This window comes from Perna viridis, chromosome 5, assembly GCF_037379345.1.
Source record: "Perna viridis isolate PV_CMFRI_1.1 ecotype Kerala chromosome 5, ASM3737934v1, whole genome shotgun sequence".
Taxonomy (NCBI): domain Eukaryota; kingdom Metazoa; phylum Mollusca; class Bivalvia; order Mytilida; family Mytilidae; genus Perna; species Perna viridis.
Window position 1 is genome coordinate 7897608 of NC_142449.1, and position 15874 is coordinate 7913481.

Consider the following 15874-nt stretch of genomic DNA (forward strand, 5'->3'; position numbering starts at 1 on the left):
AAGCCCCACATCAGTTCTATGCAGAACACCCTATGGAACATTCATACCAAGTTTGGTTCTTATTGGTCTGATAGTGTCAGAGGTGAAGATGTTTTAAAGAAATTACATTAAAAATAGCAAAAAATGTCAATAAAGAAAAAAAATTCCAACATGACTGAACAGATTAACACAAAAATTCGACCATTGATAGAGCTTATCATGCTAAACATGATTACCATATATCAGATTTTTGACAAACCTAACGGTTTTGGAGATATATACAAAAAACTTTTGTCTGTCCCCAATGTTCTATTTTTAGTCATGGCGGCCACACATTTTGAAGAATAACAAGCATTCTGACAGTATTGCTGATGCAATACAGTGTCCCCTTTCGGCCTTTGAACTCAATGCCTTTATGAGATTTTTTTATATATGTGAATTAACAATGGATGGTGTTATTTTTTAACAATCAAGAGAAAATAACTCTTGAACAGCAAAAGCAAATTCCATCAAATTCAAACCTGAGCTTCATTTTACAGTAGATAATAACATTTTTGCATTACAGAAAGCTGCATAAAGACATTCTCTTTCTATCACCTGGAAAGTTGAAAAAAAACTTCGTTATTATGAATTAAAGGGCAAATAACTCTAGAATGACAGCAGCAATTTGCATCAAAATGATGAAACATAAAATTTTATGTAATTTTCTATGTCAAAGGGCCATAAGTTCCATATAAACCATTCTGTCGCAATAATATTTAAATTTAATTTGTAACTTGTCATGATAAGACTAGCTAACAAATATGAAATCAATTGGATGAGGCATTACAAAGAAAAGTCTGGAAAACATAAAATTTTATGAAATTTTCTATGTCCAAGGGACACAACTTCTGTAAAAATCATTCAACCGTAACATCATTCGAACTTAACTTGTAACTTGTCATGATAAGACTATCTACCAAATATGAAATCAATTGGATGAGGCATTACAAAAAAAAAGTCCGGAAAACCAAGTGTGACTGACGGTCTGACAGACTGACGGACGGATGGAGTGCAAACCTAAGTCCCCTTCGGCATTTGCCGAAAGGGGACAAAAATCCCCACATCAGTTCTATGCAGAATTCCCTAAACTACATTCATACCAAGTTTGGTTCAAGTTAATCCAGCTGTTTCAGAGGAGGAGAGTTTTGAAAAATTGTTGACCAGGGACAATGACAACTAAGGACACCAAGTGATCACAATAGCTCACCTGGCCCAAAGAGTCAAAAGCTGATTTGCCATATTTGTGTTTTAAACAGATACATATTAAGCATGTAAGCCAGTCTTGAAGCATGATGACCTACCAGCTTTCCAACAGCTCTGATGTATTGGTCGACTTTCTGCTTTAAACCAGATCAACTGCCTGCAGCCATCATATGCCATAGAATACTCATCATCACCAATACCTTGACCCTCCTAGGAGATAAATTATTTAAAATTATCAATTAGCTATCAGTAAAGAAAAGATAAACTTAATAAGAAAAAAATATATTATATTAAATATAGAATAAATGTTTTAGTTAAAGGGAGATAACTCAAAGTTCATCGAAGAGTATAAAATTATAAATTCATCCAAAATTTTGACTTCAGTTAACAACATATAAAATATTAGCAGGTATATATTTAAGCTTTCTTAAAAAAAACAATGTCTACGTAATATATTTTCACACCAGATATAAGAATATTTCTATTTATTATATAAATACCAGTGATTTACTAAATATCCCCTGCGTAAAAATTTTTGATAATTCACAATATGAAATAAATTCTGTAATTTCGCTCTAAGACTTTCTCAGGAATATAATAAATAATATAATGAATTGGTTATCATTAATAACCAAAAAAGCATGGAGCAAGTCCTGAACGCTAGTTCAATCTAGGCATTCTTCGGCACTTTTGGTTATTCATTCTTTCCAATTATTTATTCTATTAAACATTTATACATACATGATTTAGGAAGCTGCTGTCTTTTGTTGCCCAACCTATCTGCATCACTCCAGCAGTAGCAATATATACTTCATAATACCATACACCAGAGTCTACTTGGAATGTACACCGAACACTCTCAAAGGAGGAAGCATCACTTCTGGCCTATAATAATATTAGGTTTATAGTTTTTAATGGAGTTCGAGTTGCTCATTTGCTTTTGTTACTTTGTGTGTATGATTTTAGTTACTTTATGTTCTTTGTTGTGTATGTCTGTTTTCCATGTCTGGTCTTTGTCCCTGGATTACATTCTTTTGATTACCACTATAACCTTGGTTCCCTTGATTACTCTTTTACAAACATTCAAGTGTACACACTGGTATACAATATACAGTTAACCAATACATTGTGTGCATTCATTACTGCAAATTTCTAATACCAGCAAAAAATGTGACATCAACACTAGGGTATCCACATCAGTGTTGAAAATTCTATAGCGCAATTCTTAATTATAGTATATTTAACTCAGTCACATATTTTGCAATAAAAATATTGCAATTATTTCTAAATTTACAGTATATGATATTGTTCATCTTTGTTACATGAATCACTAAATAATTATAAGATATGGACCACAACTTATTAAATTAAGGATTGCTCTGCAAAAAAAAAATAAATGTAGGACATGTGACAAAAAATTAGGTTTGTAGGCAAGGTAAGTTTAATATCAATTTATAACTTGAAAAAAAAATTAAAATGATTCTTTTTATTAAGTCTCCAATTGTTGTGAATATACACTGGATTATTTGAATTGAAGACAGAACCAAACATTGTCATTATAGAACCAAGTTAGATGTACATAATAACCACCAAGTTAGATGTACATAATAACCACCTAGTTAGATGTAAATAATAACCACCAAGTAAGATGTACATAATAACCACCTAGTTAGATGTACATAATAACCAAACCTTCTTAAAAGAGAGAAACAACATTTCACTCCTTACAAGTCATACAAACTGTTCTCAACTTAAACTAAGTATAAATACAATTATAGTAAAATATTACTTTACGGTAGTATTTCAGACATACCTTTAAACCATCAGCAGATATTTTCAGGTATTCACTGGCATCATTCACATTCAACATTGCATTGATATTTTTTAGGTTCACCTTTTTATAAGAAAACGTTCTTCCCTGAAAAGAATAAAAAAACTTACAATACATTTTGACCAAAAAAACAACCTGCATCTATTGGTAGTCATATTAACTTTACTGCATTAACAAAGAAGTAAAAACCTAATTTTATGTAATATACATAATTATGAATAAAGTACTGTTCTAAAAATACCCCCTTAATTTTAAAGTTCATTAGTCACACAGTGTATTCTTCTACTCAGAAGCAGTGTGAACCTTACAAATGTGCATATCATGGCAGAAACACACAGGTTAAAGATGAGTGTTACCAAATAAGACACAACAAATGATTGTAATATAAACAAACAGAAGTATAATTTAATTATATGACCAGTGACAAAATATTATTCTAGAACAACTGATACCTAACTGGAAAAAATGAAGCTGAAATTTAATTATTTTTCCATGAAATAAGAAAAATAATTAACTAGATCATTACTTTTCATTTTTTTATAAGTTATTCTTTTTGTTATATGTAGGCTTAAGTATATAAAAGGGTCAGTAAAAATTAAACCTTATGACTTTTTTAGGAAACAATAGGTTCATAAACAGAAGGTGCAGGAGTTTCGGCACTTTTATATAAACCCTCCAAATAATAGTTATCATACATGTACAAATTACTATGAAATTTTTCTTCCCAAATGTCAATCAATAATATTTTTGAGTGACAGATATATGGAATTGTTTTCAAAGTAAAAAAAAAACAATATAAAGAATACATGTAAACAACAGAAACCCACCCTGAATGATCTTTAGGAAGGTATTTGTTTACTAAAACACTTGATAAGGCAGGCAAAATAATACTATTTTGTATTGGATTGGTCTTAATACATTGCATTTAAAATATTAGCCATTGAAGTTTCAGAATAACTAAATATCTAGGAACATTTAGCTCAGGAAATACATACCTCAGGAATAACTGAAAATCAACAAAAAAATACATTTAATTACATTGTCATAAGAAAACTCCACAAATATAAGTATGTGTTACTTCTTGTCTGATTGAATTGTATGAAGATTTAAATATAAAAATACATGTATACCAATTTTAAACACACAAAAAATTGTTATAGCAATATTTGTAGCAACTATTTAAGGAATTACTGTTATGTTTTTTTCCGTCTATGAAGAAATAACCTCAATCACATGGTGTATCCTATATATCTTGCATTAAGAAGCTACAGGTACATTGGGACCTGTTGACAATTTTTTAAGAATCAGGTGTTGCTAACAAAGACATTTTAAAGAGTGCTATTTATGATCTGATGGGTCAATCATAACATGTGGCATGGGTTAAAAGTTCATGATTAGAATGTCTTAATGCCTTAAACTAGCGAAATTATTGCATGGGTTACTATTGCAGATATTTCATGATTGGAAGGTATTGCCCTAAAGCAAAGACTTCCATGTTTACAGATCATGTGTAATCTGAAATCATTTGTTGGCTCTAAAAAAGATATGTTCTTTGTTTTCTAATAATAATACAGTCAAACCTTGTTAAGTGGAAGTCGAAGGGACCATGCAAAAATGTTTGAGTTATCCGAGGTTTGAGTAATCCGAGATCGAGGGTTAACCGGAAATACTAGTAGTTTCGTCAATGATGTTTCTGTATTTACATCATTTGTTGTGCTTGTACATGTACATGTACTTCACTTTACACGATACTTCGTAATGTCATGCGTTTCATATCGGAAAATATTTGTATGTTTTGTATGTTGTATATCATGTATGAAATACTGAACGGCATCGAGTGTTTTAGTGAAATTTCCTTTTTATTTTTTCTATATCAAAAAACGTCATAGTCCATAACATGCTGTTTGGTTTGATTCACAATCAGGAGTATCGTCAAACCATCTGCTCTACAATATTACGATCAAATTTCAAATTCACTGGCGAAACGAATAAAGTCGTTGAAATACCCTTACTATCGTCTGTTTGATGTTTCATTAAATAGTCAGATACCATTACAATTCATCTGTATTTTTTTTTTTTTATTTTCAAAATATCAAAATATTCAATATCACTGTTAGTGTAAATTCCGACGTGTTATTAATAAAATTCGTTTCTTTTAACAACACGTGCAATTTTAAATTAATTAAATAAACAAATCATACCATAAAGAGTGTCAACAAATTAATTTTAAAAGCCTCACTAATTGTTGTCAAAACACAGTTCAATCATGGTTTGTAATAAAGCAATCAGTTTTCCAACTAATTAGTTGACTTCGAGACATCAGGGTTAATTAACCTCGAAGTCCTATCGAGGGGACTGATTGATTACCTCAAGTTATCCGAGGTTTTGATTCATCCCATTTCGAGTCATCCGAGGTAAAATTGTATTGGAGTAAGGGGAATTTTGCTGGGACTTTGTAATTAGTTCAAATTATCCGAGATTTCGACTAATCCAAATTCGACACATCGAGGTTCGACTGTATATGTTGTGAAGTGGCTCAAATTACACAGAAATAATAATAATGAATTAGTGAACAATAGCCATATTTAAAAGGTAAAAGGGAACTAAATACAAATAAAATATGAATAAAATGTAAAAATATTGAACAATATGAGCCAAAATTTTCAGCCTTATGACCTTCGTCAGGAGCAAAAAGTATTGAGGAAAATACTGTCAATCCCTACCACAGAGACAACCTTCAATTTTGAAGGGCACCTTGTCTCTGTGGTAGGGATTTTAACTTGATATTAATTATCTTCTTTCCTCTAAACTTTCAACAAAATCCAATAAGTGATTTAGAAAGAATTGTGCTTAAAATGTTTTATCATGTAGAAGCTAGAGTTGGATTATCTCCCTTTGCAAATAACAGACAATAGGCGTTTTACTTCATGCACATGTACATTTACTGTCAAACCTTCCAAAAATTTCATCAAAAATAATCAAGAGATTTAGGAGTTGCACTTACAAGATATAAGGACAGACAAACAAATAAACTGACAGAAAGGATGATCTCCTAAAAAATGGTTGGGGAGAAGGGGGGGGGGAGGGGGGGGGTTACTATAAGAATGCAAATGTGAAGGAGTTCTACAGTAGTCCAAATAAAAAATCAAGAATATGACTTTTTAAATGCTTATAGCATTGTATGTATTATAAAAAGATGTGGAATCTCAAATGATAACTTTCTTTACAATACATTATTTCAGAATATTTTTAGGTAGATTTTAAATTGTTTCTAGTATTTAACTTACACAGATTGTCCAGGCACCAAGAAGCACAGAATCTGACTTCTACTTTGTTATAATTGTTGGGTGGTTTAGAATCCTGCTCTAGCACTTCAAAAGGATTTCTGGGTAACTTTTTTATGATGGTCTCTATAGTTCGTTTATTTTCACCTGAAAATAAAGATCAACAACTTTGCACTAAGTTTCTAATCAAGTGCAAAAGGGACAAATGCTACAAATCACTCATTGCAAGTTGTGACTGAATGAAACGATACTTTGTCTTATTTTCCTTGAATTGGCTATAATAAATCTGATGCTTAGTAAAGTATATTAAGAACACCTCAAAAACACTCCTTACACATAACAGTGAAAAGACAGTGGCAGATCCGGAGAATCACTTAAGGAAGGCCCACCACCAAGGGGCCTCCTAAAAAATCCTTGATAAACACATTTTAATGTGTTTGTTTACATATATTAAAATATACTATTTTCATTTTTGCTAATTGATAGAGGGACCCCGTTGGATCTATCTATGGAAGACATAAGTTCTACTGCAGTGTACTGCAAACAATTAAGATGTAAAATGCTTTTTGTCTTTCTTTATCTTAGACTTGTACCATAATGAGTGGACGGATTATTTATAATGTTTAATAAATGCGTTTTGTCCCATGGGGGTCCAGGTGTCAAAAGAATAAGCCCACAGCAGTGCTAAGTTTGTCGTAAAAGGCGACTAAATAGTGCTCTGCCCAAAAAGCAACTGCGTTGTGTGCCCCAGGTGGTGGAATGGGGTACCCCTGGCATGTTCCATGCTGGGGTCGTCAAGCCATAATATAGAAAATCTGACTGCAAAACATAGTGGTGCAACATGTTGAGAAAGATGTTGAGTTCCTTGCACGCTGAAGAACCCTGCTGCGATATTCTATCATGATGTAGGAACCTTTGTGCTCCATCACAGGAGGCTAAATTGACCAACCCTACCCACCTCTCCCTATTTCAAGTGGCAATCAAATTTGCCAACCCTATTATCCTTCTGTCCCATCTCATTTTTCAGTTCATCATCTTTTCATGTTCATTTGATCATCCATTTCATATTCATCGCCTGGATACAGCTGAAATATTGCTGCTCAGGCATTAAACACCAATGATCAATCAATCAATCAATCAATGCATTTCACAAATAAAAGTTCTGTCAAAAATTTGTGGTTTTACTTTACAAGCCAAACTCTTTCAACTAATTGAACTTTTACACAACAAACTCATCAGGGATCAAAGTTTGTTTTGGATATTTTCTCACTGTTACAAGGATGTTATAGAAGGTTTTTGAGTTTTACATAGATTTGCATTGAATGCATTATACATCTTGCAATGTAAGAGATTTCAACTTTTAAAAAAAGCAATTAAAACTTTAATTTTCACATTGATATTAAAAAAAAAATTTCTTTTACATTAATATTATGGAAGCAGTATACTTGGTGAAGCAAAGAAACCAGGATTCAAATGGTAATCAAAAAGAAGATAATCCAAGGATAGACAAAGAAACTACATAAAAAAAAACAAAGAACATGAAATAATCAAAATAACACATACAAAGAAATGAAAGTAAACAAGCAACATGGATTTCGCAAAAAAGTGGGAGCATGGACCAGATACACAAATAGGGTAAGCGTCCTCTCTTTTACTAAAAACATCTACTTAATTGCACATAAAATGTAACATCAAAGGTAGAAGAAAGAGAAAAGGAAAACTATGACAGGGTGAAAAATCTGTTCTCATGGTTCAGATGGATACATCATAACATCCATGAATTAATGACGACCATAGCAAATTTGTAGTGATGACTTTTATCTTGTAGCAACATATCCATATTCCAGAAGCCTAATTGTATGTAGTCTTGCATGGTAAAAAAGTCTGTGTAGTTTTGGCAAGCTTTGGAATGGCATATGAGTTGTGATATGAAAACCACAGATAAAAGGAAAGTCAAAGATATGGAATGTTGTTTAGTTTGGTCTTAAGTTTCCATTAATCTTTAAGAGTAGGCCAAGATATGAAGCTGACTTCATAGTCTCAAGTGTCCTTTATTTAGAGTTTTTGGGATAGAAACAACGCATAAAATGTCTTAAAGGTCATGTGATTCCAATCATCTCTATTATAAAAATCTTTGCGGGCACTAATGATTTATGACCACCCTTTAAATCATAATAAAAAATTGTTAGTACAACACATACCTGAAGAAATGCATTAAAGAGTAATAAAGGGAACCAAGGTTATAGCAGTAATCAAAAGAATGTAATCCAGGGACAAAGACCAGACATGGAAAACAGATATACACAACAAAGAACATAAAGTAACTAAAATCATACATACAAAGTAACAAAAGCAAATGAGCAACTCTGACTCCACTAAAAAATGGGAGCATGGACCAGGTGCACCGGTAGGGTAAGCGTCCTCTGCTTTTCTAGAAACACCCGCCGAGTTGCTCATAAAAAGACAAGTCTGGGATAGTGTACTTTACAAAGAAGAAATCTATAACACATAGTAATTGATTTTTCCTACAGTTTATGTCTAATACTTACTTGTTTGTGCAAATTTTTCAAGGGCAATTAAGGCATGGAGGTTTATCACAGCATGATAGGAAAGAGCCTGCAAAACAAACATAGGTTCATTCACTCATTCACATAAAAGATACATGGAAGTGTATTGTTTTAATCTACTGGTGCTCAAATACTGTAGCTTTCATCTTCATTATTCTTCTGTAGTTAGGGAAAAAATAACAAAAAAAGCACATTAACCCTATGTTCTTTTTTTAGTAATGACTGCCAAGTTTTTTTACTAATAAAATTTTAAATGATCAGTTTGTGCAGGATACCCTAACAAACAATAATGCCTACTTTCATTAAATTTTGTCACATGGTTTCGGGAGAAGATTTTCTAAGTTGTAAACATGAAAAATGACAAAAAAATCTGTTTCAGGGGCCATTACTTCTACATAGGGTGAAGAATCATTTTGAAAATTTCGGCAAAGGTCTGTCTTCTGATGGTGAACATTACTACCTTTCATCAGAATTTTGCTAAATTCAATGGTTTTTGAGTTATTTGCATAAAACTTTTTTTGTCCCCTATGTTCTATTTTTAGTAACCACTGCAATGTTTTTCATAAATCTAAAACCCAACAGTCATTTTGTGCTGGACACCTTATAAAACAATCTTACCAACTTTCACTTAATTCTGCACAGAAGTTTCTGATGAGAAATTTTAGAAAGTATAACATAAACAATGGCAAACAACTTCCAAACCTACAACATGGGTCAACAGATTTTCACCAAAATTTGACCAAAAATAGATCACAACATGGTGAACACTTTTACCCAATCAGAATTTGGTTAAACATAACAGTGTTGGAGAGATATGCAAAAATCTGCTGTCTGACCCCTATGTTCTATTTTTAGAAACAGTGGCCATGATTTTCCCAGGGATTAAATATTCAAACGGTCGTTTGTGAAGGACACCCTAAGAAACAACCATAACAACTTCCACTGAATTCTGTAGAGTAGTTTATGAGGCAGGTGTTTCTAAAAAAGCAGATGACGCTTACCTTACCGATGCATCTGGTCCATGTTCCTGGTTTTTAGTCAGTCCAAGTTTTACTCATTTACTTCTGTTACTTAGTATGTATTATTTTGGTTATTTTATGTTTTTTGTTGTGTATGTCTGTTTTCCATGTCTGGTCTTTAACAGTCCCTGATTACATTCTTTTGAACCCAATTGATCAAGTAGTATCAGAGGAGAAGAGTTTTGAAAATAGAAAACGACAACTAGGATGACGGAGACAACGGCTGAAGATGACCAACGCAAACCGATGGCATTAGCTGACTTGGCCTTCGGCCAGGTCAGCTAAAATTATGCAAAAAGGACAATAGCTCCAACATGGGTCTACAGATTTTAACCAAAATTCGACCATAAGTAGATCTCACCATGCTGAACATTTTTACCAGTGTCAGAACTTGGTTATACCTAACAGTTAAGTAATGGCGACCATGTTTTTCAACGGATCAAAAATTGAAATGTTCATTTTGTGCAAGATACCCTAAGAAACAAGCTAGATTCCATTCCAATCCGTTTTGCAGTTTTAGAGGAGATTTTTTAAAAATTTTTAAAGACGATGACGACAAACAACGATGGATGTCAAGTGATGGCAATACCTCACATGAACTATGAACAAGTGAGCTAAAAACAATATCAAAATTTACCAATCTATTTATCAGGTAATCTAACACATCTTTGGTCAATATAGCAACACTAGTGGGACCTGAAGAATAAAAACAAGACTGTTATTAATATGTTAGTAAAACATGTCATTGATGTCAACATTTAACTGCTATTCAATGTTTGAGAATGAAATATTTCATATGCAGGTAATACAGTAAACTGAGCCACTTTCGGACTTTTGCACTGTTTTGGTTTAGAAAAGGTGTTTGATTTACCAAAGTACAAAGTACTTTTAAATCAATATAAAGGGACTTTAAAAATGCATGGTTTCCACAGGTTTTTAGATTTTCTTAGGGTTCGGTTTGACAGGTTTTCAGATTTGCTTAGGGTTCAGTTTGACAGGTTTTCAGATTTTCTTAGGGTTCGGTTCAACAGGTTTTCAGATTTTCTTAGGGTTCAGTTTGACAGGTTTTCAGATTTTCTTAGAGTTCAGTTTGACAGGTTTTCAGATTTTCTTAGGGTTCAGTTCAACAGGTTTTCAGATTTTCTTAGGGTTCAATTTGACAGGTTTTCAGATTTTCTTAGGGTTCGGTTTGACAGGTTTTCAGATTTTCTTAGGGTTCAGTTTGACAGGTTTTCAGATTTTCTTAGGGTTCAGTTCAATAGGTTTTCAGATTTTCTTAGAGTTCAGTTTGACCGGTTTTCAGATTTTCTTAGGGTTTGGTTTGACAGGTTTCACTATACTTTGAGCCAAGTGTTCAGTGTTTTCCTACTACTACACTTAAGAACTCACACAATATTTGTCTGCCAATATTGATTTTTTTTCTAGTTTGTTTGAGTTTCGTGCTTACAAATTGATGCCCTGGATGTCCTTGTGCCAGTGTACAAAAATCACCTATTCATGTTAAAATTTCCTTTATCTATGGCAAATATAAGATTTTCCACTTATTTAAGGTATCACATATAATTATCAAGTTGAATCCAAAGAAATAAAACAAGTCACTTGATTTTTATACCTGGCTCAGCAAGTTTTTCTCTAATTTTAATGATAACACAGTACAGCCATGACATTAAAACCAACCTGCCAACTTAGCAGCTAGACAACCTAAGACTATACAAGTATTTCTTTGCTGACAATCGGTGCTATACTTCAGAAAACTTGAACCATTGGTCTCATGCTTTAGTCGACTGTATAGTTTCATTATTCCTTCCTAAAAAATCAACACATGAGCTGTTACTGTTTGAACATTGTTTATAAAATTTCAATAGAGCTGTTGCAGAACATATTGCTAGCAAAAATAACTGAAAATAAAATGAAGCAATTTGTAATATTTTACATAGAAAAAGATTTATCATTGTTTATTTTCACCAAAGCAAAGTATAGATAAAAAGTTTTTATCACATTCTAAAACTGTAAATTGGGATATTTTGGTCATAGTTTTATTTTGGTTTATTCGGCACTACAAATAAAAGTGCCAAAATTTAACTCATCAAAAACAGCCAATATATATATATTAGTGTATTGGTAGGTTTAGATGGTATCGGAATTAATGATGTTATATGTGTCTTACATACAGATAAAATGTCACAGATAAATAAATTACAGAGAGATTAACATAAATAACAACATCATTAATTTAACTGGTAATTTGAAAACAGTTATACAATAATGATGACCAGAATAGCCAAGCCAATGGTGTCGATTATTCACTTGAATGTTCATCAATCATAAAATTGGTGCAAATCAATCACCATGAGTGATAGACAATGTGACTTTCCCACACAAAATTGTACTTGCCCCCAGTGAATGAAAGTAGAATCCTAAAACACTGCCTGACATAATGCACATTTCTTTACAGTGAACATACACTGCAAAAACTTTCTTGAGAATCATGCTAGTAATTCGGGAGGTCTAGTATACAATGTTGTGTCAGACAGCCAGTTAGAAAATGTTACATTTGGAAAAACTTGTTGAAAAGGAAATTCAAACTTAACAGTTTCAAAAGATTCTAGCAGGTACTATAGGAGAATTTGTAGATGGATGGACGTACTGACAGACAGACTGATGGGCAGAATCCTATAAACCCTGAACTTTGTTTCTTAGGGTATAAATATTGGTTTATATCAACACCAACCTTTGTTGGAAGAGGGCATTCATCTAACAGTAGGTCTATGACAGCTGGTCCCAAAGGTTCATCCATTGGTATATGTACAATGAGTCCAACTACAACATCTAGCCAGCCGAACTCTGTTTCACCAATCTGTTGTAGTATCAACATAGCCTGAATTGGTTCACCTTCACTGATATACAAAATAAAAGAATTTCTATTTTTACTTTATTCAACTATTCTACTTATTGTAGAAAGATTGGTATACAGATAAACATGCATTTTTTATAATTATATTCATGTATAATTTTTGAGGAAGAAAGATTGAAATACCAATGATAAAATCAACATGAAACAAAATGTATACATGCAATAGTTGGGAGCATACAGAAAACAAATGGAACAAAGTGTGATGGGTAGTCAGGAAGATGGGTAAATGGCTAAATGAGAGAATGCATTTTCTTATTGATAATTCTGACGTAAGTTTATACCAGTGGTGGATTAACATTGTATGTTACAGAATTTACAATTCCATAAATATGTCATTTATAAGCAAAAAATGTACTGTACTACAAAACAAATTATATCTAGCATTTATTTCTATTTTCTATACCTTGACACCATTCTTTTGTGATATTTGTGTGGTTTTTTTTTAAATTAACATGAACATAATAAAAAATGTGTACTGTAGTAGCTATTGCATTGATCTGTAGTACAAATGTACCAAAAAGTACAATATCTTATACATTTGTACCACAAGGATGTTCACTTTTACTGGACCTTCAGTAAATACATGTTGTTAAACCTGTGGCATGGTGGATTAGATAAACCAAAACCAGACGGACAAAAAAACCCTCTGTTTGCACAATAATTTAGAGACTGATGAGGTCTACACATCAAATCACTTAAAGCCTATAATCCAAATAACTTACGGATCAACTAAAGTCCTTATCAAATGTAAAGTCTCCAACACAGCAATTTGAACTTGAGAATTAGTGCTTGTATCATGTCTGGGAGATGTGGCTCCTTGTAGAGAACTTCTACTGCTTAGAGGCCCACCTCGATACGGTACTTGGTGAGAACCACGTCTATCTTCTATCTTATCCTTGCACACACAAGATCCCATTATGCTACGTAAATTCTCCAGTAGTGGCCATTTTACAAATCTTCAGACAAATAATGACATCCTATAACACAGCCTTAATCAGCCTGTAAGGCAAAAAAGAATATAATGTACCACTACACAGAAACAAATAGGAAAGGAATGCTGAATTTCCTTCCATACGTGTGAAAACAGTCAGTTTAATTTTTTTAATTCTTGAACTAAATCACCATAGCAGTAGTTGATTGCAGAATGAGTAGTAGCTGACAGTAGCTTTAAAAAATAATAGCTCAGAGAATAGTTAAGGTTTTTTAAAACCCACAGGAAAATAAGTTCTTTAAACAATATTTTCATAAATAATCAACAATCAGAGACCAATGTTATCCTCATTTTGAAAATTTCTCTGCTTCCTAAGAAAAATTATTTAATCTACATGTATCTTTAGCAAAATATTGGTTCTGCATAATATAAAGTCATAAATACTCAACCCAATACAATTATCCTAATTTTCAACCTAAATCACAAAAATGTCTGTGCTGAATAATAAAATCAAATCCACTATACATCAAAATTAATAAGAAGGCATAATTCTATTGATTAATGCATAGGCATGCAGTAACAATAAAATTCTTGAACTTTAAATTTATCTATTTCATGTCAAAGTTACAATTATTGACAGTTGCTGAACAGGAAAAATGAAAAATAAATTATAGTAGCTATAGAAAGCAAGATGTAGATTCACTAAATGAGGACATCGCAAATATTGATATACCAATCCATAGAGACAAAAATACATGAATAAATTATTGTTACCAAACTTTTGAAAATAAATTGTCAAATATTTTTGATACATGTACCTTTAAAAACCATGTACAAGAAACAAAAACAGGTATCTTAAATGAAGAGGGAATTGCAGAGAGCAATATACATGAAAAATATACCATGTTTGTATGTACTCAAACTTCTTTTTGGCGAACCATCATACCATATTCTTCAAAGCAAAGCCAAAATATTTTGCTAGAAAATAATGATGTATCAAAAAATGTTGCAGAGGCTTTTAAATATTTTGTGAATATACCTAAAAATATGAAAAAGACTATTAATTTTGATAAACATACAGAAAATTTAAGATAAATTGTTTGAGAAAAACCGTTTTTATTTTCAACCCACCATTGAAGAAAAAGTAGCCAAAATTATCAAGTATGGGTCGGTTTAAAAACCAGGCAGGGGGTGATTCATCATGTCTCAAGATAACCCAAGAAACTGTTGAAATACAATTGCTACGTCCTAAAAACAACTCTCATTGTGTTTATTTTCTTGGATACACCACATATTGTGAAATATTTTTAGACCGGTTATAGTGTAAGTTCTGGTGGGAAATTTTCCCATACTTTTCTGTCGTAGAACACAACCAAATTTTAAGTGTTAATATTTCCAGCAACCAATTTTTATTTGGACTCTTATTGTCATGAGTTTCAATGAGACTTACTGAAGGATTTCCAATTACTTATAGTTAAAAAAGTTCTGAGATTCAGAAATGCATGAATCGTGTATCATAAGCTTCTGCCTGGTTTCAAGGCAGAGTTGTAAGAGTTGTACCTAACAAATTTGACGTACAAAAAGATACAGCTACATGTGTTGATAAAATTTCTGTTAAATAAAATTAAATGTTTGAAGAAGTTAACAGATGACAACGATGGACAACAACGGACGACAGTGGCAGACACATAATGATGGCCATAGCACACTTGGTATATCGGCCAGGTGAACTAACAATTACAGGCCTTCCAATATTGCTTCAAAAAAGTTTTGAAAAAGTGCTGGCAGAACAACTTTTGGAATTCTTTGAAAATATTTTTGATAAATTTTTGTGCACATTCAGAAATCCCATGGCAGTCAAACAAATCTGCTTAAACATTTAGAAGATAAGAAACTTGCTTGGGAATGAAACAAATATTTGTCTGCTATACTTATGGACTCATCAAAAGCATTTGACTACCTTCCCTATGATATTCTGAACTATAACTGACCTCCTATGGCCTGTCCGAGGAAGCCGGTAATTTAGTTTTTTTTCATATCTAACAAGTAGAAAAAAGCAAATACAAATAGGTGGTATTATAAGCCAATTGGCAGATATTCAAGA

General features: G+C 32.3%; 1 protein-coding gene across 1 annotated transcript in view; it reads right to left on the minus strand.

Moving 5' to 3' along the window:
* The window catches only part of LOC148615815 (RING finger and SPRY domain-containing protein 1-like), a 47942-nt gene extending 33186 nt beyond the window's left edge, over positions 1-14756 (minus strand). Inside the window, exons 1-11 of the mRNA XM_088581702.1 lie at positions 14673-14756; positions 13562-13838; positions 12657-12822; positions 11603-11732; positions 10563-10621; positions 8889-8955; positions 6343-6486; positions 4051-4061; positions 3038-3142; positions 1966-2109; positions 1323-1434 (exon numbers count right to left, since the gene is read on the minus strand). Coding sequence (XP_088437828.1) covers positions 1323-1434; positions 1966-2109; positions 3038-3142; positions 4051-4061; positions 6343-6486; positions 8889-8955; positions 10563-10621; positions 11603-11732; positions 12657-12822; positions 13562-13755 — 1132 coding nt within the window. The 5' untranslated portion in view covers positions 13756-13838; positions 14673-14756. The remainder of the gene's footprint in view (positions 1-1322; positions 1435-1965; positions 2110-3037; positions 3143-4050; positions 4062-6342; positions 6487-8888; positions 8956-10562; positions 10622-11602; positions 11733-12656; positions 12823-13561; positions 13839-14672) is intronic.
* Between the last annotated feature and the right edge of the window lie 1118 nt (positions 14757-15874).